At 45.1% G+C, this 25954-nt stretch overlaps 6 protein-coding genes across 17 annotated transcripts in view; 3 read left to right on the forward strand and 3 right to left on the reverse strand.

Annotated features, from left to right (window-relative positions):
- LOC108031527 (cubilin) overlaps window positions 1-7517 on the forward strand; it is a 53018-nt gene extending 45501 nt beyond the window's left edge. For 4 of the 10 annotated variants that reach the window (XM_017105055.3, XM_050889565.1, XM_017105060.3 and 1 more), the window contains 6 exons: window positions 202-630; window positions 841-1244; window positions 1567-1736; window positions 1796-1973; window positions 3883-4062; window positions 4817-7517. In XM_017105055.3, coding sequence (XP_016960544.1) covers window positions 202-630; window positions 841-1244; window positions 1567-1736; window positions 1796-1973; window positions 3883-4062; window positions 4817-5139 — 1684 coding nt within the window. In that variant the 3' untranslated portion in view covers window positions 5140-7517. The other 6 variants (XR_006367690.2, XM_044092243.2, XR_001768573.2 and 3 more) reach the window with 6 other exon arrangements.
- Window positions 7518-7640: 123 nt separating this feature from the next.
- Window positions 7641-8252, reverse strand: LOC108031805 (uncharacterized). 2 transcript variants are annotated; one of them, XM_017105526.3, is made up of 2 exons: window positions 8041-8252; window positions 7641-7968 (listed from the first exon to the last, which is right to left on the reverse strand). In XM_017105526.3, the coding sequence occupies exons 1-2, from the start codon at window positions 8168-8170 to the stop codon at window positions 7775-7777; spliced, it is 324 nt and encodes a 107-aa protein (XP_016961015.1). In that variant the 5' UTR covers window positions 8171-8252; the 3' UTR covers window positions 7641-7774. The 2 variants fall into 2 exon arrangements, with proteins under 2 accessions (XP_016961015.1, XP_016961014.1); XM_017105525.3 differs by having other exon boundaries at window positions 7643-7983.
- A 114-nt stretch (window positions 8253-8366) lies between these two features.
- On the reverse strand, window positions 8367-10365 carry LOC108031802 (WD40 repeat-containing protein SMU1). The gene is made up of 5 exons (XM_017105522.2): window positions 10207-10365; window positions 10072-10138; window positions 9758-10016; window positions 8610-9688; window positions 8367-8550 (listed from the first exon to the last, which is right to left on the reverse strand). Exons 1-5 carry the CDS (start codon window positions 10230-10232, stop codon window positions 8452-8454), a joined length of 1530 nt encoding a protein of 509 aa, XP_016961011.1. The 5' UTR covers window positions 10233-10365; the 3' UTR covers window positions 8367-8451.
- Window positions 10366-10440: 75 nt separating this feature from the next.
- Window positions 10441-12250, forward strand: LOC108031803 (deoxynucleoside kinase). Its single transcript, XM_050889566.1, has 5 exons — window positions 10441-10601; window positions 10966-11317; window positions 11381-11651; window positions 11712-11864; window positions 11927-12250. The coding sequence occupies exons 1-4, from the start codon at window positions 10544-10546 to the stop codon at window positions 11859-11861; spliced, it is 831 nt and encodes a 276-aa protein (XP_050745523.1). The 5' UTR covers window positions 10441-10543; the 3' UTR covers window positions 11862-11864; window positions 11927-12250.
- A 228-nt stretch (window positions 12251-12478) lies between these two features.
- LOC108031804 (U1 small nuclear ribonucleoprotein C) lies at window positions 12479-13156 on the reverse strand. Its single transcript, XM_017105524.3, has one exon. It carries the CDS (start codon window positions 13050-13052, stop codon window positions 12615-12617), a length of 438 nt encoding a protein of 145 aa, XP_016961013.1. The 5' UTR covers window positions 13053-13156; the 3' UTR covers window positions 12479-12614.
- An 810-nt stretch (window positions 13157-13966) lies between these two features.
- Window positions 13967-25954, forward strand: part of LOC108031435 (serine-rich adhesin for platelets) — a 39330-nt gene continuing 27342 nt past the window's right edge. The window contains exon 1 of one of the 2 annotated variants that reach the window (XM_017104848.3): window positions 13967-15095. In XM_017104848.3, coding sequence (XP_016960337.1) covers window positions 14468-15095 — 628 coding nt within the window. In that variant the 5' untranslated portion in view covers window positions 13967-14467. The remainder of the gene's footprint in view (window positions 15096-25954) is intronic. The other variant, XM_017104847.3, reaches the window with a different exon arrangement.

Raw genomic sequence — 25954 nt, forward strand, 5'->3', positions numbered from 1 at the left:
AAAAAGTTAAAATTTCTTAGAATTAAAGAAGATAGCAATCATTCGATCCATGTTTAGTACACACAACACTGTCTATTTTCAAAAGTTTGGAGCATTTTCTTCTTAAAATAAATATCAAGAACAAAATATTTAACTTTCATTTTTAGTATAAGGTACTTTTTAAATTCCATCCTATCAACACCTATCAAACTTTTTCGATAGGTCCAACTGCACGGACGGCTATCTAAAGATCTATCTGAAGGGCCAGGAGACGGCCGATGCCTACGACAAGTTCGACTACGAGCTGTGCGGCAACGAAACGCAACGTGTGATTAGCGAGGGGCCCCGACTGGCCATGGTCTTCAGTTCCGGAGAATTGCAGGGCCGAGGCTTCAAGGGCAAGTACACCTTCGAGACGGAGTACAAAATTCCGGGAACGGCGGCTCCGGACGGCACCTGCAGTTTCACCTATGTGAGCAGCTCGAAAAAGCGCGGCGAGCTGAACAGTCCGCGGTACCCCTCGAACTATCCGTCGGACACCAACTGCTCGTACCTCTTCTTGGCCGAGGCCGATGAGCAGGTGACCATTGTGTTCGACCACTTCAAGATCAAGGCGGACAACAATGCGAATGCCACCGCGGGAGCTTATGGGTGAGTTGGTGGTGATTCTAAAATCGAGACAAAAGGGAATCGATTTTTAAATTGTATCAAAAGTAGTCTGGAATATGTTTTTAGAAAACAATTTTCTTGATATTGGATTGGATTGAAGTTAGGTTTTGAGTTTAGGGATATGGGTTAAAAAACGTTTTTTTCGTAGTTTAGAGTATTTTCTTAACATTGAATTGTTATTCTTTCCTGCAGCTCCGGCGCCTGCTTCGAGGACTGGCTGGAGATGTACGTGGTCTACCGGGACAACAACGACCGCCTGCTGGGCCGCTACTGCGGTCAGACAGCCCCCGGACCCGTCGAGAGCCCGCGGGGAGCGGTGGGGCTGCGGATCACCCTGCACACGGACCAGGAGAGCGTGGCCAGCGGCTTCAAGGCCCGCTACTTCTTCGAGTCGGCCAAGTCGGATGCCGGCGACTGCGGCGGCAACTTCAGCAACCAGGACTCGGGCCTCATCACCTCGCCCAACTGGCCGGCGGGCTACAAGGCGCCGGGCCGGGGCATGGCTTCCAACGCCTGCAACTGGGTGATGAAGGCCCGCCCCGGCTACAAGCTGTCCATTCACTTTGAGCAGTTCGGCCTGGAAGGAGACCCAGCCAGTGAGTCATTAGCCCATAAGCCCACTAATTACCTACACCACACTCGATGTATTTTATAAACACAGTATCAGAAAAACAGTAAACGAATCGGATATTTTAACCTCAAAAAGTCAAAGTTACTTGATCTTTAATCAGTAAGAAATCGGTTATAATACTATCATTGCACTATGAAGGTTTTTTTAATTTTAAAACCTTCATTTAAACAAGTTATTGTTTAATATAAATATTATTATAAAATAATTTAAAAAAAATATTTCTTTAACAACCACAATGAACTTAAAGACTGAAGCTATGGTTAATTATATATTAATTTGTTTCCCAGATCGCGGCTGTCCTGCTGCTGTGCTGCGGCTGTGGATGAACGTGGACTCCGACCAGCCGCCGATGGAGCTGTGCGGCGAGAAGCCGCCCGTGGAGCAGTGGCACTACACCTCCACCGGCCAGACGGCGCGCATCAGCTTCACCACCAGCGACAAGACAGTGGGTGCCCAGGTGAGTTCCAACGCAACGTCCTGGGAATGTGTCCTTCAACCAACCGATACAATTCGCAGGGCTTCCGCATTGTGTGGACCGAGATACAGGACTCCGGCCCGGGACCGCCGTCCGTGGGGCTGCACTGCGAGTCCACGTACCACTTCCAGTGCGGAGCCGGATACTGCATCTCCGACAAGCTGCGGTGCGACGGGGTCAAGAACTGCGGACCCGGCGACGATACTGACGAATTGCACTGTGAGTCGTGAGTGAGTCGAACGGTTCAGTTCAATTTTTATTTGCCTTCTTTTGCCTAAGTTTACGTAACGAGTATCTTAAGTTTGTCTCGTGTTTGTGTTTCCAGTGCCGTCCGCTGTGGGGCAAGCCATTCAGTTTCCACTTTAATTTCCCTTGGTTTTCCACGGTTACATATGCGATCTTGCGTTCCTTACACTTTTCATTTGATGCGTGAAGAAAACTTGAACCCGACGAAACACTTGCAAACCGTTAACCACCAAATATAACAACTATAATAACCTATACTAACCTAAATACCAACTAAAGTGCCCGTTCCGAGGCGCACCCGAATCAACCCAATATTTCTCGCTAAGTCTTTTGCACCTAAGTATTCGTATTTTGTCCTGAACCTATACTAGCTGTTTTGTTTCCTTTTGATGGCCAGACTTTTGTACATACCTTCTTCTTCTTCGATAGCCTTAGCCCAGGGTGCTACCCACCATCCTCTGAGTAACCCAACCCAGCCCAGCCTCACCCCACCCAAGCTTCACCAACGCATTTCTCCGATTCTCACCCGATTTCTAAGTTCCTCCACACTCACCTCGAATGGCATTCAGCATTCAGCACACAGAAACAGACCCAGATATCATATCATATCCGTCTTGGGGGTGCCTACAGCCACGCCCACACTAAACTCATCTTTCTCTCTTTCTCTCTCTACTTGTCTAATTCTCCCTCTGTTTCTCTCTGTTCTTTCTTTTGTCTCCACCAACAAAACCAAAAACTATAAAACTAAAAACTGAAAACCACTAAAAACCACTACCAACTACAAACTGTTCGACTGTGAAACTGTGTAAACAATATAAACCCCCTCCTCGAACCCTAATCGCAAAATCAAAAATCCTTTACCCTTGGCACAGGTGACGCAAACTCCACGCATTTGCCCACATTTCTACAGACATTTGTTTTAGCAATTACGGCACTAGTGTTAAATACGTACAACTAAAGTTAAACAAAACAAAAACCCTGAGAGAACGAAACCCGAAAAATCAAAATTTTAAAATCGAAATTGAAATTGGAATTGCCACGAGAATCAAAAGCGTGAATCATAACTAAGATAACGAACTAACATAGATGGACATTCTGATAGCAAGAATTTGTACTCACTTTTCTAACAACAAAACAATTGCAAGCGAAACGAAGCAACCAACCAAAAATATTAACTCTAATACTAAGTAAAAGAAACCCTTTGGTCACAATTAACACGTGAGTTCCGCATTAGCTTGTCTACAATCGATCCACACTCCACGCTCATGACATGCACAGTGTTCCAACCAGACACATGTCACCCCGATCTAGAAAAAGAATTCAAAGCCATAACCCCAACCCCGTAGAATGCCACAGTGCAAGGAGATCACAGTTCACAGCCCAATGAAATACGACCTTCCCGAGTTTCGCTTTTTTTGCATCTTTCAGTTCACTACAATCGCATTTTGAGAGTTGAGTTATGAGCATGCCTCCGTCTTTGGTTCTGGCTTCTTTGTGTTCCGCACCTTGCCCCACTTGTCATGTGCACCGCATCCATGAGATGTATACGTAGTTCATATTCTTCCTGGTGCCTTTGCTAAACTGAACTGAATATTCTAAACCGCCTAACCCTAAATCTCTTGAATTGCTAAACTTGTGAAGCCCACGTTAAAAGCCGAAAAGAAATGGAAACCACAGCACACTGAACAAGAACACCAAGTGCAGACTCACCCACATGACACACACTCGAACATCTCAGCTAACTAGAGATCCACACAACACACATTCCTAACTATATGCCATCTAATATTCTGACCAAACACTGCACACGAGGGCTTGTGTCATTGACTAATTTTCTGTCCTGTGCTCTTGCTCTCCCCCCAAATTTACTGAACCTCAATAGGTACCACGGAAGCGGCAGAGGAGGACTACGACGTCCTAATTATAATAACGCTTCTCGTCGTCTCGTCCCTAATCTGTCTCCTATGCATACTCTGTCACTCCAGAAGAAACCGTAGGAACCATGTCCGCCAATTGGGCCTACATCGGAATGCACATTACGACTCGCAGACCAGTGCCACGGGTGAGTTCTGTTACTATATGATATGGTATGGTATGGTGTGCCATATGTAAATTTAAAATTTGTTTTAAATTATGTTCTCTACAGGTTTCCTTTGAGTTTGGTTTTGTTTACAATTTTTCAAGGTAAACTGATTTTTATTTTTACTATTATCCTTTTTTACTGTCGAAGAGAATTTAAGATCCTGAAGAAAAATAAATATTTTTAATACCCTTGCAGAAGGTATTAGGATTTCAGTCAGAACTTTGCAACGCAGGGAATGAGACGTTTCCGACCCCATAAAATGAATATATTCTTGATCAGCATTTCTAGACGGGTCGATTTAACCATGTCCGTCCTTCTGTCCGTCCGTCCTACTGTCCGTCTGTCCGTCTGTCCATCCGTCCGTCCGTCCGTCCGTCTTTCTGTTCTTTCGTCTGTCTGTCCGTTCGTCCGTTTCTACGCAAACTAGTATCTCAGTTTTAAAGCTATAGGGCTGAAACGTTCCCTAAAGTCTCATTTTTTAAGGATGAAAGAGTGAGAGTAATTTATCCACTTTTTCGCACCGTAAATGTGACGGCAGAGTTATTTTCTAGGCTGCCGGCCGTTGCTTAAGGCAATACCGAAGTTGGGATTCATAAAAGAATATTTAATGTATATATAATTTATTTATAAATTTTTTAAAAAATGTATGAGGATTTAAGTTAAGAAATAATCTAGCTAATATATAAATACATTTTTAACATTTCCACTTACTCCCATGCTTTTTTTTGAGCAGCGGGTCTCAGCTCCAGTCGCAGGCACCTGCAGAGTGGTGGCGCCAGCATCGCGGGCAGCTTGCACGGGATCAACAGCGGCAACCTGATGATTCCGCCCGCCCCACTGCCGCCCACCAGCGTGCCGCCACCGCCCCACATCTGCATCGCCGGCGTGGACATGGGAATGGGGATGGGCATGGGACACGGGCTGATGTCCAACGGAGAGGACGACGACGACGATCTGGAGCTCGACGAGGACCAGCTGGACGCGGACATTTTCATCAACGATGTGCACTTCGATGAGGACAACATCGACCATGTCAACCAAATGGCGAACGTCTAACGACGGTTCGGCGCAGTTGTAGGCACTTTTATCGCGACCTTCAGTTTCGGTTTTAAAACGCATTTAGAATAAGGCTAACTAGGTAATGGCGGACAAAGCAACTTTGCAGAGCAAGAGCAGTAGATACACACACTCCCACAGCGCATGCTGCGCATACTGACACGCAGAAACAGGATCACACGGATACAGTAAACCAGAGAGGAGGACAGAGACAGAAATTCAAAGTTAACAATACCTAAAAGACAAGAAAATATGCAAAAATGCGAATTGATTAAGACGTAAAATTAATAGCGAGCGAAGCGGACGGTTAGTAGGCATTATAGATCGATAGCGATGGCGATAAAGCGAAAGCGGAGCTAAATAAGTACAGTAGGGCGAGCATATTGTAGTTGCGATAACACGATTAGCCAGAAGCGTTTCACATAAGTAAGGAATGATGGCTGAGGAGTAAGAAACAAATAATAGCTACATTTAATAACTATATTATACACATAGCGAAATACGTACGACAGAATGGAGAAGGACGCAAGAGCACAGGGCGATAGGCGGATGAACGGATGTGTAAAAAGCAAGGAGACGACCTGCAGCGGAAACGGAAACGAAAACGAGCCAGAAATAGCAGGCGGAAGTGCAAGTACGAATCATTTTCATAGCCACAAGAGACCGCAGACAAGACGAAAAATAAAATAAAATTGTTGATTTTTATATTTGATACGAGTAATATTTAGGTGAAGCATAAATTGAATTAATTATACAACCGGAGAATCGAAGAACGTAAGCGTTAATAAAACAATACACACATTATCAAACCGATAGAAAAACCGATAATGATTAACGGCAGCAACATACTAAAGGGCATAAAACAATAATAATTAACTACCTTTACAGACGCGCATGACTTTTTATTTACACATTTTGTACAAAGAATCTTCGACCCTTGAGGCTACACAAATCAAACATACAACAACAAAAAGGAGAAGAACAAATAATGCATAAATAAAAGAATTAGTGACTATCAAAACTGTATCTTCCAGCAAAGAATAAAAGCCAAGAGTTAAACGACGCTAAATCGAAAAGTTTATATGAGAATAAAGGAGGAAATTTAATAAATTAGCGGCCCCAATGAAAATGGAAAATGGAAGCGAGAAGTGGAATGGAAATAAAGTCAAAGATTTTTGTCTATTTAAGCACATTTTTATAAACATTTAAGGCGAACAAGAATATTTATAAAAATGTATACGCTAAAGGGAACGATAATAATAAACTAAATTATACAAGAAGCTAAAAACAAGAATCTAAACACTGAGAAACCCAATGTTTTGTTGACTTTTCGTTGTGTCAAATGTACTTGGCAATCTTTTGTATCAAATATCATTTAAAGTTTTCTTATCGACTTTATACATACATATGCAAACCCATTGCGAGTTTAGGATTGTTTTAGTTCATATCAGTTCCCTCCGTTTTGGAGCTACATGATAAATTCCCTAAAATTTCGTAAAATAAATAAAAATTATTGGTTTCATAGCGCACGTACGTTTTGCAAAAGAAAATTGAGAAAATTAAAGAATACGGCTTAAATCAGCGATGGAAACATAAACCCGTTTAACGTAAAACCATTTATATAATAAACGTATGTAGGTGTTACAAAAATACTACATTAATTAAATAAAAAATGATAAAAAAGCAAAAAGTAAATACAATTACATTGATGAAGTAAACCGTTGTTAAATTGTTGCATAAAAAAGCATAATGATCAAGTAACTCCTAGGAATTAATTCTTAAAAATAAACTTTAGTTTAAGTGTACAAATTTTGTTGTTGTATTACATTAAAGCCGAAGAGAAACCCAGAAGCAAAGAATTCAATTAGTTAATAAAACTCTAAATTTGTGTTCTAGCAATAAAAATTAAACATAAATTTAAAGAAAATAGTACTAAAAACATAAAGCTAATAAAATGTTCAAGAAAGAAGTCCCCAAATGAAACCTATCCCAAAACAAGAAATGTTCTAAACTAAAAAGTTTACTAAAGTAACACAAAGTTAAATTAAAACACCCGAAAAGAGCAAATGTTAAAATTACAATTAAACCTATAAATAAGCCACTCAACGGAACGAGTCGAACACATTTGAATTGAGAATGTTTTTCAAATTTCAAAATCCAAAAACAGAAGTCAGAAAAACCGAATCTCGGGCGCACTTATTGGCACAAAACATGGCGCCGTTTGCCAAAGAGAGAAAATGAGAATCCCGATAACAAAATAGTTGAATAATAAAATGCAGAACAACAATTTCAAATTAAAAGGAAACACCTACAAAAACAATTCCATGTTAACATTAAATATAAATAAAGGTAATTAAATAAATGAATACTAAAACCAATTCAATTTTCTTTTTCATTTAAATGTATGGCTGTGTTTATGCTTTTAATAATTTTACACAATTATTTGTTTTCCATCTAACTTTCGGAATGAACTAACCATAAAACTAAAAACTAAACTAATCCAAAAACATTTTCTTTAGAGTTCAAAACATTAATATATATTTATTTGTGGTGATTGCAGTCATTACTGGGAGGTTGATAAAGTAAATAAGGACCGTTACATAAATATCATGCATAATAAATGTATCTCTCTTTGCTAGTTCTGGGAGTTTATGCGAAACTTCTCCAGCATTTTGTTAATAGCTTCCTCATCGCCATCAATCTTGGCCTTCTCCTGCTGCAGAACCTCCTGAAAAGTCTTCTGCTTAGTGCCCACCAAATAGAAATCCTCATCCGAAATGGTGACCTGTGCATCGGCACTGGCAGCACTGCCCTCATAGATGTCCAGCGCTTTGAAATCAAAGACTACGATGAGACGGTCAACGGCGGACTGACCCACAGCAAGGCCTATATGCCACTCACCCATGCTCCTGATAAGATTGCCATCCGCATCGGTGAAGTTGAACTGAAAGGTGTTGACCACGGTGCGCCGGGCAGGATCCGATTCCTTCAGCTTGCTGCGTATCTTCTCGATGATCTCGTCGCTCTTCATGTTGCAAGTGAACCGGCTGAGTGTCGCTGCTCGACTAATTTAAGCGCTGGCCAAGCAATTGAGGCAAACTCTGCGGATTAGCGCTCTGAGAGGCTGGCGCTTTGCATAATGCTTAATTAAAGTCAATTTGTTTCATATAGACATGATTGAAGATATTGATGTGCGGTAACGGGAGAGGGCATGAGAAAAACTGCAGTACTTTGGGGTCAGTAGGTATATTTCGGTAGCTCAAATAGGACTACCCACTAAAACTAGGTGTGAAAGTCAATTGCTTAAGTGATCTAAGGCTTCCAAAGCTTCAGCAGTCCGTCCTCGCTAAAGCTGGCCAACAGATTCTGATGCGGATGATGGGTCAGGCCAATAACGTCCTTTTCATGAACCTACGGAGTAAAGATCAAGTTAAATATCGTTCTAATGAGCACTAAGGAGACCAGCCTACATTCAAAGTACGTTCCAGTTTGCCGGAGGAGACGGAGAAACAGTACAGCACCTGATCCTCACCGGCGCAGTAGATGAACTCCCCGCGAGGCGATAGAGTGGCTGAGATAAAGGCTCCACCCTCGCGCTTACCCGACGAGAAGGATCTCACAATCTGTCCCTGCATGTTCATAATGACCACGGTATTAGATCTGTTGCAAACAATAAAATGCTCAGGGTTCTTGGGCAGGATGAGGACTGTGTTGACGGCCAACTCGTTGCCAAGAGGCTTATATGTGGCCACACACTCGGTGGTTTTGAGCGACCAAACCTTCACTGTGCCGTCGGAAGAGGCGCTAAGCACGCTGTGACCGTCGGGCGTGAACGTGGCTTCGTTGACGAAAGAAGAATGGCCCTTGAACTCTTTCAGCATCTTGCCAGACTTCAGGCCATGCAGTCGCACCGTGTAGTCAAAGGACGCACTGAGCACCTGGCTGTTATCTCGCGAGAACTGCAAGCAGGTGATTCCCTTGGTGTGAGCCTTCTCGAACTTTCGTAAGCACTGGCCGGTGATGATACGCCAAACCTTGATCTGGCCATCTTGGGCGCCGGAGGCCACCATTTCGGAGTCGCGGGAGAAGCTCAGCGCCAGCACCGCCTGCTCCATCATCATGAACTGGTCCTGCGCCTGGTACTTCAAATCCTTTCTCACCTTGCCGGTGGTAAAGTTCCAGACCTCCAAAAAGCCATCCACACTGCCCGTGATTAGGTACTGACCATCTGGCGAGAATTGGGCGCACTCGACGTGCGACTTTTGGCCAAACTTGATCTGTCTAAACAGCTGGGTGGGATACATTTCCTCTTCCTGATCCTTCATTGCCGCTTTACCGCGGAACAAATCGATGGTGGTGCCGGGCGGCAGGAGACCCTGATGCTGTTGCCATTTCAAGGCCTGTCCAAGGAGCGCCAAGAGTCTGGAGGAGGGCACCACATGCACCTCACCACTCAGCTCCTGGGAAATGGCCGTACGCCGCTTCTCCTTGCTGCTGCCCTCCGCATAAGCTTCCCTGGGGTCGAAATAGGCACGCTGCAGCATGTTTTCTAAAAGATAATTAAAGATTACTAAATAAAGAAGACCAACCTTGTGTCTTATCTAATATATAAATATACCCAAATGTATGTATCTTTCTGGTTCCTGCTGCTTCAGCATGCTCATGGGATCCGTTTGGCGCAGCAGGGATCTGGCGGCACCCAGTTCCCGCAGTTCAATAAGTTCCAGGACTATTTGCTCATATAGATTGAGTAGCTTCTTATCCGGTAGCTTCAAGGATTGAGTCACTTTCAGCACGGTGTCCCAATGGCCATTGGAGATGTCCTGTACGAAGCCATCCACGCTGTCCACTGTGTTAAGGGAGACACCCGTCTCCTCCTGAAAATATGTGTTTATTGGATTGGTTATCCCTTTGAAGAGCATCAGTACTCACTTGTAACGTCTGCAGGGTCTTCAAAAGGTTGGACTCCTTAAGATACTGCTGGATAAGCCGGATCACACTTGGTTTGGGGTAGGAAGACCGGAATTAGCCAAAGCTCCTTGTTATTTCTTGGTTTCCAGTACTTACTCGGCAGATTCGATTTCTATGGACATGACTAGTCAAGTGCCTGGCTTAAAAGTCGCTTTTAAATAGGTTTTAATACAGGTTTTCAAAAAATTACAATAATATTGATAAAAAGTGCGTCTCTTCTTCTTCTTCCTGAATCTTCTTCTTTTGATAAACACCGATAACCCTGTCTAAAACAGCTGTCGGTTATCGGTTTCGCCAACAGCTGATGGCGCAGCGCAAAACCAATCGATTTTATTTCATGATTTTTGGTAAAAATAAAAGAGGTGTTAAAATTCTTTAACCCAAACTAATAAAATTAGCTGATATTTGTGGTAGTTGTAATCGAAAAAGGCGTATGAACTACGTTCCCTGTGGCGGGGACATGAGCAGAAGGAACATCATAAAACTCATAGGTAATTCAAGCGGCTTTACCTAACATATCAAGTTTTTAAAATCACCTACGGAAATCACCTACGTGTGTATTAACTTTTGCCGGCTTTGGAATGTACGTATTCACCCACACAAAGTCACCGATCAGCCGTTTGACAAAAACAAACACGATAATCGAAAAATCCGAGTAAAAAACAAATGGCGGTGTTCCCGCTCTTTTTGGATTTTCGGCGGTAAACGATCTCTTCGGGTTGTTTTAGTCACCGTTTGCCCGCCGCCGTGTACAGTACTCCATTGAAGCCCGAACTCCCAACGGCCACCCCAAACCGTTGGCTGTACCCAGACATAGATAGTAACATCCGCACTCTCCTCCGATTTCACGTGCAGATCGCAGCTTGGCCAAACTGATGGCGGCGGCAGCATCCAGTTCGCGGCAGGGTCGCAAGTACGCCGAGGGCACCCAGCCCTTCACCGTCCTCATCGAGGGCAACATCGGAAGCGGCAAGACCACGTATCTGAACCACTTCGAGAAGTACAAGCAGGACATCTGCCTGCTCACCGAGCCCGTGGAGAAGTGGCGCAACGTCAATGGGGTCAATCTGCTGGAGCTGATGTACAAGGACCCCAAGAAGTGGGCCATGCCCTTTCAGAGTTATGTCACGCTGACCATGTTGCAGGCGCACACCGCGCCCACCGACAAGAAGCTAAAAATAATGGAGCGCTCCATTTTTAGCGCGCGGTGAGTGCAATATCCCCCGGCTATCCGGTTTGACAGAATCGCTGATTTTCGGACACCTTTCAGCTACTGCTTCGTGGAGAACATGCGACGCAACGGTTCCCTGGAGCAGGGCATGTTCAATACACTGGAGGAGTGGTACAAGTTCATCGAGGAGTCCATTCATGTGCAGGCGGATCTCATCATCTACCTGCGCACCTCGCCGGAGGTGGCGCACGAGCGCATCCGCCAGCGAGCCCGCTCCGAGGAGAGCTGTGTGCCGCTCAAGTACCTCCAGGAGCTGCACGAGTTGCACGAGGACTGGCTGATACACCACAGGCGCCCACAGTCCTGCAAGGTAGCTATAAACATTCGAACCATGTATCCATGCAAGCAACTTAATCTGTTTCTATCCCAGGTCCTTGTGCTCGATGCCGATCTGAATCTAGAAAACATTGGCACCGAGTACCAACGCTCGGAGTCCAGCATCTTCGACGCCATCTCCAGCAACCTCGCGCCGTCGCCGGTTTTGGTGTCGCCCAGCAAGCGCCAGCGTGTCTCCAGATAACTAGTGAGCATCACATGCTGCTATGATCCCTATCCCATATAGTACCTAATTGTGTGTAGTAACAGACTTTTAATATAAGAGGCGCAGACGAGCCGATCCGCGGGACAAGGCAAAGAATAATCCACTTACACTTCAAGCCCCTGATGAACGCATTCGTATTTTAACAATTATAATCCACATTATATTCTATCCACAGAAACTAGTTTATAAGCACAAAAATTGTAATAAAAGATGTGAGTGTTTATGTTAAATGAAAGCCACTAACTATGTACTGCTGAAGAAACATGCAGTTTCTCGAAGGCATTTCAGTCAAGAAGATAGCATTTTTATAGTTTAATTTTAGTTGGACCAAGAAATGAATACGGGGTGATTTTCCCGAAAAAAAATAATATTTTCTTTTTAATTGGGTTAAAAATAGGGTTCTCTAACGTACTTAAAGAAGTTAAACAATTTTATTTTTCATTATGTTTACTCAAGCACACCGATAGTTCCTCTCAGATAGTAAAATATTGTACCTCACAGAAAAATCTGTTGTAGTCACAAGTTAAATAAATCTTTCTCTAACCACTGCATTAAGCAAATTATTCTTTAAACTTCCTCCCAATAAAACGAACTAGTTAGTAAATCGTCTTTATATAAATTTACATAGATTGATTTCCTATTGGGTTTACTTAGGTGGTACAGCTTAATTAGGACACCTCACGAGGTGCGTTCCTTCCGCGTTCCATTTCCAGGTCCTGCTCCTGGTTGGGGTCACTTGGGTCCGTTCATAATCGGTGGACGGACGCCGGGAATGGTGCCCAGCGGTGGTGGTGGTCCCATCATGGCCATGGGATTCATGATCGGTGGCGGGCGCATGCCCATCATGGGATTCATCAGCGGCGGCATGTAGGGCATTCCTGGCATTCCCGGACGCGGAGGGGCTCCCATATTCGGTGGCGGGATGGACACGCCCGCCGGCTTCGGAGGCGCCGCTCCTGGTCCGCCCGCAAACGGATTGTTCGTGATCTTGCCCGCCTTGAAGGCTGCGGTGGTGGCGTCAATCAAATGCTGGGCCTGCTCCTCCATCCACTTCTGGTAGTAGAACTTCACATTGTCGCGGTGCTTGCGGCCGGTGCAGTGGGTCTTCCGCACCGAGGGCGAGTCGTGGGTCAAGTAGGTGTCGCAGTAGTCACAATAGTACTTTGGCATTGTACTATTTTATTTAACTTTGCGCGGAAATGCCGAAAATTGTAGTTTTATTTATTTTTTCCACGGCGGTGTGACCCTGTACGGCTAGGGTTGTCAAGTGCGGTGGAAAGTGCTCTTGTCTGGCAAGGCTGTAGATTTCGATAGCTATTGAATCAGCAATCGGCAATGCACAGTGGGCTTAATGGACGTTTAATCATTTTTAGAACACATCAGGGACTTCTTATTAAGAATAGTAAATAGTAATAAAACTTGTTCAATGTATAATAATAATGTGTTTATTAAAAGCAATGTTGATTTACAAATGCAGTTAAGGATAAAAATATACATACAAAATTAATATTTCTAAATTTTAATCAGGGGAAAAAATGATTTCTTATTTTGAAAGCCCTGCTAGGCATTTCTAAAATATATATTTTTTTTAAATTGGCTGAATAATGTATACAATAAAGGCAATATATACAATATAATAAATAATGTTATTAAATATTTTTTTAAGTTGTCTGATAGTCGCACATTGTCGACAAAATGTTCTTGTCACAGTAGACATTTGAAAATAAAACTTCAACTTTTTCGGTTCGCGACATTATTTGATAAAATTTAAAAATAAAAAATGTACCCCAAACATGGACATTTTATGGTGTCCATATTCCATTTAAAGTTTTGAATGAATTAGCAGCGCATTCACTTTAATAATAATATTACTTTTTTAATCCGTAAAAAATATACATATTTAAAATTTGAATTAAAACTACAATTTTTTTACTCCAGAAGCAAACAACTTAAAATATTTAAGATTAGTTAAGCTTTACTATATTTTAGCAACGTTTTCAACCGAGGTTTGTGTATCCGGTGCACTACTGCTACCCTTCTTCGGCCTATCTGCCCTTTTCCAATGCGGCCACACTGGTGCCAGTTCGAATCGGTCACACCGGCAGTTATTTTGAAACCGGCAAAATACGAAGACGTGAGCGCGGACGGTCGGCGGGTACTTTTGCCGGCTAACACACCTTTCGAACGACGCGTAACTCGTAACGGTGGCCGGGCCATAAAATCGCCACAACCACGGGCAATTCGAGTGCGACGTGCTAATTATGCAGGCTGAGAACTAGCCGAAAGATTAGGGAGAATTAAACAGGGGGCCCTAATAAACCAGTTGGATCAAACTAGTTTGTGAGTGCGTGTGAAAAGGCCGAGGAATTTGGCCCAAAGTAGTAGACAATAGCTAGGAGGCTGCGACTGCGACGGCGACTGCGGAGGATTCAAGTCCAGAAGTTGTTCGACCAGTTTTCGGGCCCCTGTGTGCGTGTGTGTTGGGTTACTTGGATTAGTTGGATAACCTTTTTGCTCGAGGTGCCTGCCAAGCGGAGCGAATGAGGAGGAGCAGCTAGTGGCCACCAGATAGAGAGAGAGACAGGATGCCCTTCGTCCAGCGGGTGGTCCAGCCCGTCAATGTGGCGCAGGCCACGGCGGCCAGCTTGGGCCACGCCTCCGGCCGATTCCACTGCACGCCCGGCAAGTGCCGGAACAACAACTGCATCAACAAGCAGTCGCCGGATGGGGATGGCGTCTCCAGCCCACTACCAAACGGCCATGGCTCACCCACATCGCTGACAAGGGTAATGGTTCACCAGCCGCCATCAGAGGACCAGCCCGTGCCCCCCGCTCCGGCGCCCATGAAGAAGCTGAAGCACCACGTCGAGTTCCTGTCCACCTCGCCCACTCGCCATCAGTCGCAATCCCTGCCCAATTCGCGGCATCCCAGCCAGCAGAGGCCGGCGCTGGCCAGGATCGCCAGTGCCCCCCAGTCGCCCACCGCCGGCTCCTCGAAGGTCATCTCCGGCCACGAGTTCGACTCCATCAGCAACATCACGCTGAGCAACGCCCTCCGGCAGCTGGCCAGCTTGGTCCTCATAGCCAGCGACATCTTCGACGACCTGCAGCGGGATCTGCAGGCGGTGGGCGAGCGGGCGGGCCGGGTGCAGCGGAAGATTGCCGCCGTGGAGCGCCGCGTCTGTGCCTACGATCCGAAAACGGTCACAGTTCGTAAGTACCCCATTCATCACCTCGGTTTCAATCATGATCATGGGTAGTAAGTGGGAGCCCTTCTGCAGGTATTCCCCGCACGGTTCCCCCGCATCAAAGTCAAGTGCCTTATCAGGGTCGGCTTATCATCCTATCATCTGCTGCTTGGTATGCGTGGAGCCGCTTCTGTGTGGGTGGCTGTTTGCCGGAGAACGTGCTCCAATCTTATCTGCTTTCGCAACACGCGGGGTATTCAATTTGCACAGGCGAAAAGGGAGGAGCAGCAAAAGTACTATAAGTGAGAGAGGTGAAAATGGAAGGGCTCTTTAATACCCTATAGGGTGCCTGCTATATTCGAAAGTCTGTCTGGGAGGAAAAAAGGAACTATTATAAGACTCCGACTACAAAATCACTCTTCTTACTTCCACTGTTTACTCGTCACTTTTCATTATATTTTATAAGAGTTCCTAAGTTCTTGGGAACTGGCATTAAAGAATTTTCCAAGTTATTTTTGAGAATCTCCCTTGTCGATTTAATTTGTTTGCATAAGGCCTATGAGTCATGGAACTTTTTTTGTACTTTTGCTATTTAATTACTTTTTCAATGCTAAGCATTTGGTAATTTCTTAATAATATTAGTGATTCTAAGAAATCATGTTTTTAAGGTTTTGGTTTGTCTTTCATAGACCTTGAATTTAATCGGTTCCTAACTACTATTATTATTTCTTAACAACTAAAATAATTAAGAACTAATTATATTATTTATAAAAATTCATAACTAGATTCACATTTTTGAGATAGAAAAATGTTAGATCTTCAAGTTGGGTCCTACGCTTTTGAGATGACAAGCTAGATTTGCAGCCGGGATACCCCTTTCCAGGGCATCTTCATTAAAAAGAAAACGAGGGAATACCGAGGCGGTGGAAATTAACACCTTGTTTACTTTGTCGCCTCCATCGTTTCGCTCCTACATTATGCTATCCCCAGGTGGGGGAGTGGGTGTGGGGGTGTTCCTGCTCACACAATTAGCTTCTTGGTCGCGTCCAGCGGAGGCTTCTACAATTACCAAAGAGCTAAAAGCACTAGATAAGCGGTCTAAAGTCGTTTGGCTCATTGTTTTCGCGACCTTGTGTTAAATACCGGCCAACACGAATGGCCATTTGTGTGGCAAGTGGCGTAGCTGTTGTGCCTTTGCTTCGGCAGTTGCAACAGCAACAGGTTATCTCCAGTGGCTGTCAAACTGGCTGATACGTATTTTGCACTTTGCTTCGCTCGGCACTTTTATCGCATTTTGCTGGCACTCCGAATTTTGTTTTTCGCTTGAAAACGTTCAATAACTTTATGAAATCTCGTCGGCAGTCTGGCGACGCTGACTGCAGCTCTTTCGCCCCGATGTTGCTGCCATTATTATTGTGCACTTGGCTGTTGTGTATTCTGTGCCTTTTTGCATGAGGAGCGAAACGTGGCGAGCCATTGTCAGCTGTCATTTGGCAAGAGCTCACTTTGTCCCCGTCGTTGGCCCCTGCTCCTTGTCAGCTGCCCAGAAGCAGAAAAACAGAAAAGCAGCTGCTGCTCTTTGGGCTACTGCATGCGCAATCGAAACGCCGCACTAATTGCTCAGGTATGAAGCCCAGGGAAAACAAGAGCAGCACACTCGGGCTGCCACATATGTGCATACAGCATAGGTCACAAAAATAGCAGCCCTTCCTAAAACTGCTATAAGAAATAGGTCTTACATGTATATTATGTTGTAAAAATTAATTCTTTTCTACAACATTATACAACATTTTACAATATACATGATCAACCAAACTAAATAACTTTAGTCAATACAACCAAATTATTCTGTTTACCTTGGTACAATTTAACTTAAATAGATTTTAGAATAGAATCCAAGACCCATATACAATTTTAAAATACCTTTTCTAAGGGGCTCAATACTGGCCACTCGACTTCCCATACAAATGTTCTGCAATTTTCTTGTTAAAGTCAAGGCTTTCTAAAAATACTCGCAGGTGGTGATTACAAACAAGCAAACTCAACTAATGAAATGTTGCCATTAAATATATCTTAATCATCATGGGCCTTCTATGCCAGCCAAAGTGTACGATAAAACGCAATTAAATGTTATGTAGAATATTCAAGAAACCCTTAACGCAGTTTTATGTTCCCATAGAACTTGACTATTATTTCCACCTCAACTGTGGGCTGCTCATTTTGAAATTTGCAATTGCCTCTGGAGTATGGACCCTGGACTCCTGGCTCCCCTCACCTGTTTCTTTGCAGCAGGGCCATTAATGTGTCCATATTAGAAATGCCATTACATCGCGCCATTTGCGGCAACTGCTAACTGCTGGGCTAACCACCACTCGGAAAAGTGGCTCTTTGCCGGGCGAGTGTGCAGCCAAGCGTGCGGAGCAGTTGTCGAGGGTAATTCCCATTCGTTCTCCCGGCTGTTGCTGCGGGCCTACGGGTAACCATGGCTATGAGCTACTATATCTGCCAATCGATCGGCCATGTTGCAGGGGCAGCTACAGTATGCATTCCTACGTACATACGTGAGCGGCATGAGCAAAACGACTTGGGCGCAGCAGGCGCTTTTCGCGAAAGAAGGCCCTTTGAGCAGTTCCGAATGCCGCTGTCCACTTACGCACTTGCCCACTTCGGAAACTTGATCCCAAACGGTGGACACATGTGCGTGGGCATCCCGGAGATAAGGAGATACTTAGATACTGCTTAGATGCCCGGTCACACATGGCCATATATATTCCAGATTGTTTTCTGCAGGAAACGTGCATTTGTAATTACAGCCACAGTGGGGCATAAATAACGCGAGGCCAAGAGATACAGCCCGCATCCCAGAGATACACGAAAAACCGAAACCGAAAAACCTGTTCCCACCTGCAGCATTGCGTGTCTGTGTGAGTGCCGCTGCCTCGAAAACTAAACAAACAAGGCAGCGAAACAAAAAAATACAACCAGCTATGAAAATGCCTCGTCTACACAGCCGAAAAGGGAAAGATACATACTGGTGGTATGCGGTATCTGTATCTTTGTGTCTCTGCGAGAGCACTTCTTTTTGTCTTAGCCAGCAACGCATTATTTTTCAAGTGCGCTGATGAGCATTTGATTGCTGCAGTCAAACTTTGCCCAGGGCTCCCCCTTTTATTATTATTTTTTCTTTTTTGGGGCCAATCCACTCCGATGCAATCCACTGCGGTTGCTTTTGCTTTTGCTGCGTCTGGAATTCTGGCTGCTCCGGCTTCTCTGGCTCCTCTGGCTCCTCTTGTTTATTTTCCCAACATTTTTCTCTCACTTGAAGCGCAAAACCGAAATGTAAACCAACCAAACAACCAGTCCAGCCAGCCAGATACAGATAAATAGACGCGTCTGTCATCGAGGGCTTGTAAACAGCGGCGGGAAGGAAGGAGTCTTCGTTCCAGGCCCGATAAGAGTCTGAGTCCCGATTCCAGGCCAGGAATTTGAGAGGTCTCTGGTCTCCACTAACTTGTTATTATTGCTTTAGAAACACTTAAATTACAACAGAACTAATGTGTATTTTCGAACAAATTAACTTTATCTGATATATAGCAAACTAGAACCTTAACCTGATATTGAGAAATTGGGAGTATTGCGTATTTTTATATTCTTTAACGTAAATAAATAAATAAACCTCTAGTTATCTGGTTCCGCTCAGAACTCCACTGATACAGGGTGTCCATGTCAGATCCTAACTTTTTCGCCATAAATGCTGTATTTGCTTTTAGCCAGCACTCTTGGCCATCTTGTTTAGCCAACTTGGCCGCAAGTGTAGCAGCCACTTAAGGCCACAAGTTCAACGGCAAGAGGAGATTCTTGCAAGAAATTGCTTGTTGCGTGCCTCCTCGAGGGGCAACCGCAACGTCAGCCAGTTGCAGTTGCGTCTGGAATCTGCAGATTGATTGCCGATCGCTTAGGCCGCTTATGCCGCATTTTTGCACGTTCGCCTAGCGAGCCGCAAAGAGAACCGAAGGCAAAACCCAGGCCGGAGGCACAGCAAATGGCCAATATAAATGGGGTCCGAGTTGCGAGTCAGAGTTGCCTGCTGATGGATTCGTATGGAACCGCAGCAACCACTCCAAGAAACGCCAAGAGCAACTGCAACATCAGCGACAACCGCAGCCAGAACAGAAAACAACGCACCTTTTCAGTTTCAGTCAATGAACTTTAAGCTATGCGTCCGCTCGGTCTTTCGCTTCCCCCAGCTCCCTGCCCATTGTCGATATTGCCCCCACTTCAGGCCCACTTCCCCACCCGAAATCCAAACCCATGCCCCATGCTCCATGGCCTTACCCATACCCATCGATACGTTCGAAGTGGGAAGATTCGGAGGCGAAGAACTAGCTATGCCTCGGATTTGAAGCACAGCGCTTTTCAATTTTTGATTCTTAACAACCAGGTGGAGAATGGGCCGAGGACTCCGACTCGAAATTAATGTGTCTGTCTGGGCTCTGTCTGTTTACCTTAAGCGGTATTTATATGCAGCGCCGTGGGCCGTAAATTTGAGTGGTTCGATAGTGTCGCAACGGATGCGATTCGTGGTGCCTTGATTAATAGCCTCTGGCCGCACTTGAAGGGCGTCGTTAAAAGCCTTTTCCAACTGTCGTTTCGGGTTTCAAGTTCTTCGGCGGTTTTCAAGTTCATCGCTGGATCGTAAACACCTCTGGAAACGCTGCACCCGCATTTCGGAGCACGACTTTCTAATCTGCATGTGAATGGGGACGGGGGTCTGGGGTCTGGTTAGCTGGTTATCTGGGCGAGTGCTGCCCAGGGCCACCTTTCTCGACTCAATCTTCTAGTCGCGCATTTGATGGCATTTAAATTTAATTTTCCCGGGCCAAAAACGTGTTTGCAAATACCAATTCGGCTGGCCGGCAGATGCGAGTGCCGAGAACGTGGGCGTTAGAACAAAAGCGAGGCGGGGAAAGCGCAAATTGTGCGTTGGGAATCCCATCTGTGCGCCGTAGGAAAGCGGAAAACCCGGACCAGTCAGCTGTCAGCCAGTCGGACAGCCAGCGTGCGATCTCAGTTTATAGATTCGTTCCACAAACCTGTACACGTAGCACAGGTAAACAGCTGCACTAATCAAGGGGCAGGGCAGGCCGTGGAGTAGGAGTCGCAGGAGGGGGAGGGAAAGAGGTCCAGGGACCATCACAAACCCTGGGAAGACCATTACCTTGCATTACCATTGGAATTCCTCGAGAGCAGCGTTTATGCACAGAGAACAATCGAAGTAGATACCAAATAGATAAAGTACTTTTTAAAAACACCGAAGTAGACATTATAGTATCGATAGATTTACATTTTGAAGTGCTTTCTCAGAAATGCCATATCTTAAAGTGGTATTAAAATGTATCCTTTTAATCCAAGTCAAAGACAGATATTTAATAAAAGGCTTAAAGAACATAATATAACATGTTCTCTCTTAGATTTAAGGACATAAAAAAATATCCTAATAACCAATGGTATTTTCTTTCACTTCTGGAATAATGTTTTAATTTTCTTCCATGTTTCCCCTTTTTTGCCATTTCTTTGAGTGTACCTCTGCCTGCTTTGCTCGCAGACCAACTTGCTTCTCGGAATTTCATCGCAAGAACTTCAAGTGCTTTCCTGCCTTGTTTTTTGTTTTCGGGCAGCTTTAAGGTCCAGCCATCAGCCAGACCTTCAGTTGGCATTACGTAAATGTGTGTTTGCGGCAAACAAATTGCAGAACGGGCCAAGAGAGCGATAAGGAGAGAGGTAGGAGGGAAGCCAAGCCGGCAAAATGGGAAATGGAAACACTTTGTCGCCCGGTGCTGCCGGTTTCATAATGCGGCCCTAATGTCTGTCCGTCCCTGCCGCCCTCGTCTCGCCTGGCAGTCCTCTTCCTTTGCCTGTCTGTGCTGATTTCCGGACGACTGATTGCAACGGCAACGCTAACAGAAACTCGTGTTTCATTTTTCACTCTCATTCATCTGGCAAACATCACGCAATGCCGGGCGACAGATGAGCCAAGACTCGCCGCTTTTGACCCTGTCCTCCGTTTTATGTGTTTTTGTCTCGTGCACCAGGTAAAAGCGGTTCCGGGGCTCCTCTCCTCTTGAGTTCCTCGGTTCCGGCCATCCTAAACCGCAAACTGTGAGCAAATGGTCCTGCCAAAATGTGCGCTATGTTTCCATGTTGCATGCAACCCGTTCTACATCAACCCTCCCTCCGGGTGGACTGCATTCATAATTCACCCTTTACACTCGGGGATGGGGGTTACCTGGTCACCTGGGTGGATGGAGGAAGCGTCAGTGCGAAAATTGCTTTGTTTGTGGCATAAAAACAAGTTCTCCCAGCCCAGAAGCAGGCGAGTTACCCGCGGCGAAGGGAAGGGTCCCGGGAACAGCTGATGCGTTGATCAGATCGAGCTCATGTCATATGCAAATTAATCAGAGCTTGGGTGTGCCTTCCATATAGGGTTCGGTTCCTAATCCTCAATTGCATGGGAAATCGGGGATTGATGAACAACAGCTGGCGAAAAACCCTTTACCCATTGTTCATCCTGGCCAATGCCGCATTAGATTCTTCGTTAGATTGAGTATGATATAATAAAACCGTGTTCTTGGCTCCGTTCCCTATATATCTTATCGTCGCCATATGATTACCCACCTTCGATTGCAGCCCAAGGTAATGGACTATGGTGTTGTAATACTTGGCACGAGGCATTGGTCTAAGTATGTTATTTATGGTCGACGATATTGATTTCAAGTGGGAGCTAGGGGGACTTTCAATAGATCCATAAGCATATATCAGCTCTTGGCTTTTACTGTATTTTTGGGGATTGTTTCTGCCCATGTTTATGTATTAGATCTCAAACTTAAGAACTTATCAGTTTTGATCGTTAAGTATGTTGTGTCCACCTGTACACATTGTAAACTATCTTATATGATCTATAACGCATCGTTTTTTTTTTAGCTCACACCCAATAGATTTCCGGATATTGATAGCCTACCCTTTATAATCACTTATGTAAATGTTGTAGCTGCATTAATCCCATCCCTTAAGGGTGCCTCCTTTTGTATAGTCACCTTCCGAGCAGGAAACCGCCTATAGTCTACCTTTTAACCCAGCACATCCCCTAGATAGCTATAGCTCCGCTCACGTTCTCTACTCGGAAGCCCAGGCCACAATCGCGTGATCCAATTCGCCGCTCTTTATCTTTTATTCATTGTGTGTCTGCCACCGTGGTTAGTTCCAACTAAAAGTGCGGCATTTAGCCCGCTAAACGATGCCTGGGAGGGGGAAGGGCAGGGGATGGGCTTGCCACATTGGACCACTGCTTTTGCTACTCCGACAATGGAAGCAGAATCCCCGAGAGTCGCAATTCATTAGATACGAAACACGTTGCCCTGATTGCCGCGCCATGTAAGAGCTGAAACTACTGAGGGGGCTCAGCTTTTTCAGCGTTTTTTGTGCGCTTTTCGTTGTATAAGTTTTACATGATTTTGTGAGCGTGTTCGGGGGAATGCGTGAAGATGGAAATGTAGAAAAAAATGGGTCTGAATCCGAGATACACACACTCGCCGTGGAGGCTGGGCACTGTCAGCTTGACTGACATCATTTCCGATGTTTATCTTTTCATGTTAACAACTGTAGCAAGCGAAGCCGGCACAAACAATCCAAATCCTTTGCAACATCCAGAACAGCAAGAACACAAACACAGAGCACTGGCTTTCGGGTCAAGAGCTGGCCCGGCTTTTTCCTGGATTATTTTCCCTTTTTTTCGGAAGCCTAAACGGATAAAAATGAGATCTCAATTGAATGGCCCCGGGGAATGTAAAAGTTCTGTCTATTTTCTAGAGTACATTGGCCTAAATTCGGTTTGGCTTCTATGAGGATTTTTCGGGAAAACTTGTTGCTTCTGCTGCTGCTGCTTTCACTTGATTTGCATAAAGACAAGAGGCCTGCAACGGTAAAAATGATTTTCCATAAGCGAGGAAAACCTGAAACGCCGAAGAGAATCGCTCTATGGGCATTGGGGAAGTGGAGGCTTGCGCAAGCCGAGAGCCTCTTATGCAGCCGCCCCGTAATGGCCAATTAAGCCGCGTCATGCCGTCAACCAGTCTTCCAATCTTCCAGTCAGTCAACCCAGTCAACGAAGTCAACCCGTTGAGGCTGCATTTGATCAGCCGAGTGGAGTGCGTGGGACCTGCCAGCGCAGTCGCCTCCATTTTGAGTCCAGATGCCGAGTCATGGCTGCCGCATTCGGAGCCGGAATTCGGAGTTGTAAGCCCAAAAGCCAAGAAAAGGGAGTGGGAGGCCACGCACTGCAAGCTCCAAAAAAGAAAAGCTCCGAGGCAGGAAAAAGGCCGGCAGCCAGATAGACAGGTGGGTTGGTTTTTTGGGTGTGCTCAGGCATAAACACCAGGCCCTGCGGATTAATTACGCACTTGTGAGGGCTGAGCCTGCCTTAGGGCTATCATTTACGCTAAATGCACACTGAAAACTGTAATTAGATTGTCTATGCCCGTAAAATCCAGCCTGCCACTTGAGATGAGACTCGGGCCGCAGCAGCTGGAGGTTCTAAATCATTAGGGGTTGCAGCCCCTGCCTATAATTCCTGGCTGCTTTAATGCTCTTAAGCCGAAAACCAGATAGAGATACATTCGGAGTTGCTCTAGCAGATACAGACACAATACTTACTACATGGATATGTTTAGTTTTGACGCGTGGGTTAGGCCGACAGATGTGAGTCGAGATCTCCCGGTTGGATAGGCATATGTTGCGGTTTCGGTCCACATTCCAGTTCAGTCGATTCAAGGCTTGCTTCATAAAGTTCAGGAAAACCAATCCCAAAGCGATTAAAACCAAAGCTGGCTGATTGAAATCTAGAAAGAGAGGCCAAGTACTCTGACTCTGAAACTGAATCTGAATCTGACTCCCAACGATGATGGCGTCGGCCACCAAAGATGCCGACGCTTAGATATTGGCTACATTGTGCGGCCATTGTATCTCGCAGATACTGAGATACACACACACTCAGCTCCATAACCGCAGAGGGGGAAAAAGCTCCGAAGCTGAAATCGTGTTTTTGTTTTTTATTTGGGATGCCGGAGTTTTTCGTTTTCGGGATGCCCGCCTTGACTTGTCTGCGGTGTAGGACCAGAAGTTCAGCACGAAATGCAATTACAATGCCCTGACATTAGGGCAAATCGAGAAGATACATGCCGGAGAGCTCGCAGTTGGCAGTTCCCAGTTTCCAGTTCCCAGTTCGATGGAGCCGGACACAGTTGGGTTGGTTAGCCTTGCGCAGTGGAGAATGATTACAAAGCTGCCAAGCGGAAGAGACGTAAATTATGTTATAACCCACGACGGATGTGGCAGGGAAAGCCGGTCTTGAGTTGGCACAGCTCAGATTGTTTATTCGAGGGAGAAATACCTATGTCTGAGGATCTGGAGTTGTATATAATACGTTCGCCGAGGCTGCCTGAGGGGGGATATTCGAAGGTAAAACGAAGTCAAAGCCCAAAACTGTTGCTCTTTGTTTAGACAGTCAAATGCAGGCCATCCATCAATTGGCTGCTGCTGCCTTTGTTCCGATCCGCTTTTCAATGAGCCGTTAAGAGAGTTACACATCCGGATGCGGAAGTGGAGGGGGAATCCGAACCGGAATATCGCCGCCCATTAAATTCGCAGTGGGTCAAAGCTGTTAGGAACAGCTGTGTGGTTATGCCATTTTGGGTGGTTACTCACTGGGTGGTAGGGGAAATTTCGCAGCAGCCGGCACTCAAAGTGTCATCGAATGGATTCGCATCGGAAGGAAATGCCGCATAATTGTTTAACAATGCAACAGCCGAACATAATAATCAACGCAGCATTCAATCCCGCCGATCAACCCTCGGGGATGTGCCCTAATTTTTTGTTAGGCATTCAATATGGTTTGGAGTATCCCTCGTTTTTACGGGCCCCTGCCACTTGGCGCTTCCGGTGAGTGGCGCTAGTTGAAAAAAGAAGAACTGTCACAACCGGAAATGCAACCTGGCGTTTCAATGCGTTTCGATTTGATTCCAAATCGAAGAGTGTGCGTACAATGCCATTCTAATGAGCAGTTAAGCCCCCGTTTACGGTCTGAAATATAGGGGAAATAGGGGGCGGGCCGGCGAATGCGTGCGCTGCATTAATGAAGGCATAAAACGTTCGTTGTTCCCCCGGCTGAAATGAATTGCTGCTTAAGCAGTCCAAACACAACAAATTGTGGCAATAAACGAACGCCAGAGATCAGCGAAAGTTCACGGCTTCAATTTTAATGAGCCCGCTGACCCATTTTCGCGGCACGAGAAGGGGAGTTTGCATTGTTTTGCAACTGCCGTGGGTGATCGGGGGGTGGGGAGGGGATCCAGGGGCAGGGGACAGAGTTCAACAAACTTACCGCATCAAAAGTGATACAGTGAAGTCCCCACAGGCCGCGACAGCTGTTGCTGCGCTTCATCGGCAATCTGCGTGGACTCCAGCACTCAGAAAAATTCTTGGTCAGCTTTAAATCGTTGATGAAATGTTTAATTCAAGTTGATCGAAGATTTCTTCTTGCAAAATCATGAACTATTAAAAGTTAAATATTAAAGTAGTTATCTTATTACGTGTCAGAATTTCATCTGTACTGAAATAACCAATCTGAATGTATATTTACCCTAATGAGAATTCCTAAACAAAACTTGGAATTCATGTTTAAATAAATTGCTTGCTAAATTTTCATGGGTTTAATATTTCTCAAATAGGTATTAGTTTAAATTATGTATTTTTCAGAATTATTTTTGTACTGAAAGAACCATTTAAAGCATTCCTTAAAAGAAAATTAACATGATGGTTATATCGCAGAAT

The sequence above is a fragment of the Drosophila biarmipes genome, chromosome 3R, assembly GCF_025231255.1.
Source record: "Drosophila biarmipes strain raj3 chromosome 3R, RU_DBia_V1.1, whole genome shotgun sequence".
Taxonomy (NCBI): domain Eukaryota; kingdom Metazoa; phylum Arthropoda; class Insecta; order Diptera; family Drosophilidae; genus Drosophila; species Drosophila biarmipes.

Coding starts and splice junctions, on each gene's coding strand:
- LOC108031805 (XM_017105525.3), bottom strand. CDS start 8,170: ATGAAGAGCGACGAGATCATCGAGAAGATACGCAGCAAGCTGAAGGAA. Junction 7,984..8,040: donor CAATCTTATCAGGAGCATGG/GTGAGTGGCATA, acceptor GTCTCATCGTAG/TCTTTGATTTCAAAGCGCTG.
- LOC108031802 (XM_017105522.2), bottom strand. CDS start 10,232: ATGTCCATAGAAATCGAATCTGCCGA. Junction 10,139..10,206: donor ATAGAAATCGAATCTGCCGA/GTAAGTACTGGA, acceptor CCCCAAACCAAG/TGTGATCCGGCTTATCCAGC. Junction 10,017..10,071: donor AGACCCTGCAGACGTTACAA/GTGAGTACTGAT, acceptor ACATATTTTCAG/GAGGAGACGGGTGTCTCCCT.
- LOC108031803 (XM_050889566.1), top strand. CDS start 10,544: ATGAACTACGTTCCCTGTGGCGGGGACATGAGCAGAAGGAACATCATA. Junction 10,602..10,965: donor GAACATCATAAAACTCATAG/GTAATTCAAGCG, acceptor TTTCACGTGCAG/ATCGCAGCTTGGCCAAACTG. Junction 11,652..11,711: donor GGCGCCCACAGTCCTGCAAG/GTAGCTATAAAC, acceptor TTTCTATCCCAG/GTCCTTGTGCTCGATGCCGA.
- LOC108031804 (XM_017105524.3), bottom strand. CDS start 13,052: ATGCCAAAGTACTATTGTGACTACTGCGACACCTACTTGACCCACGAC.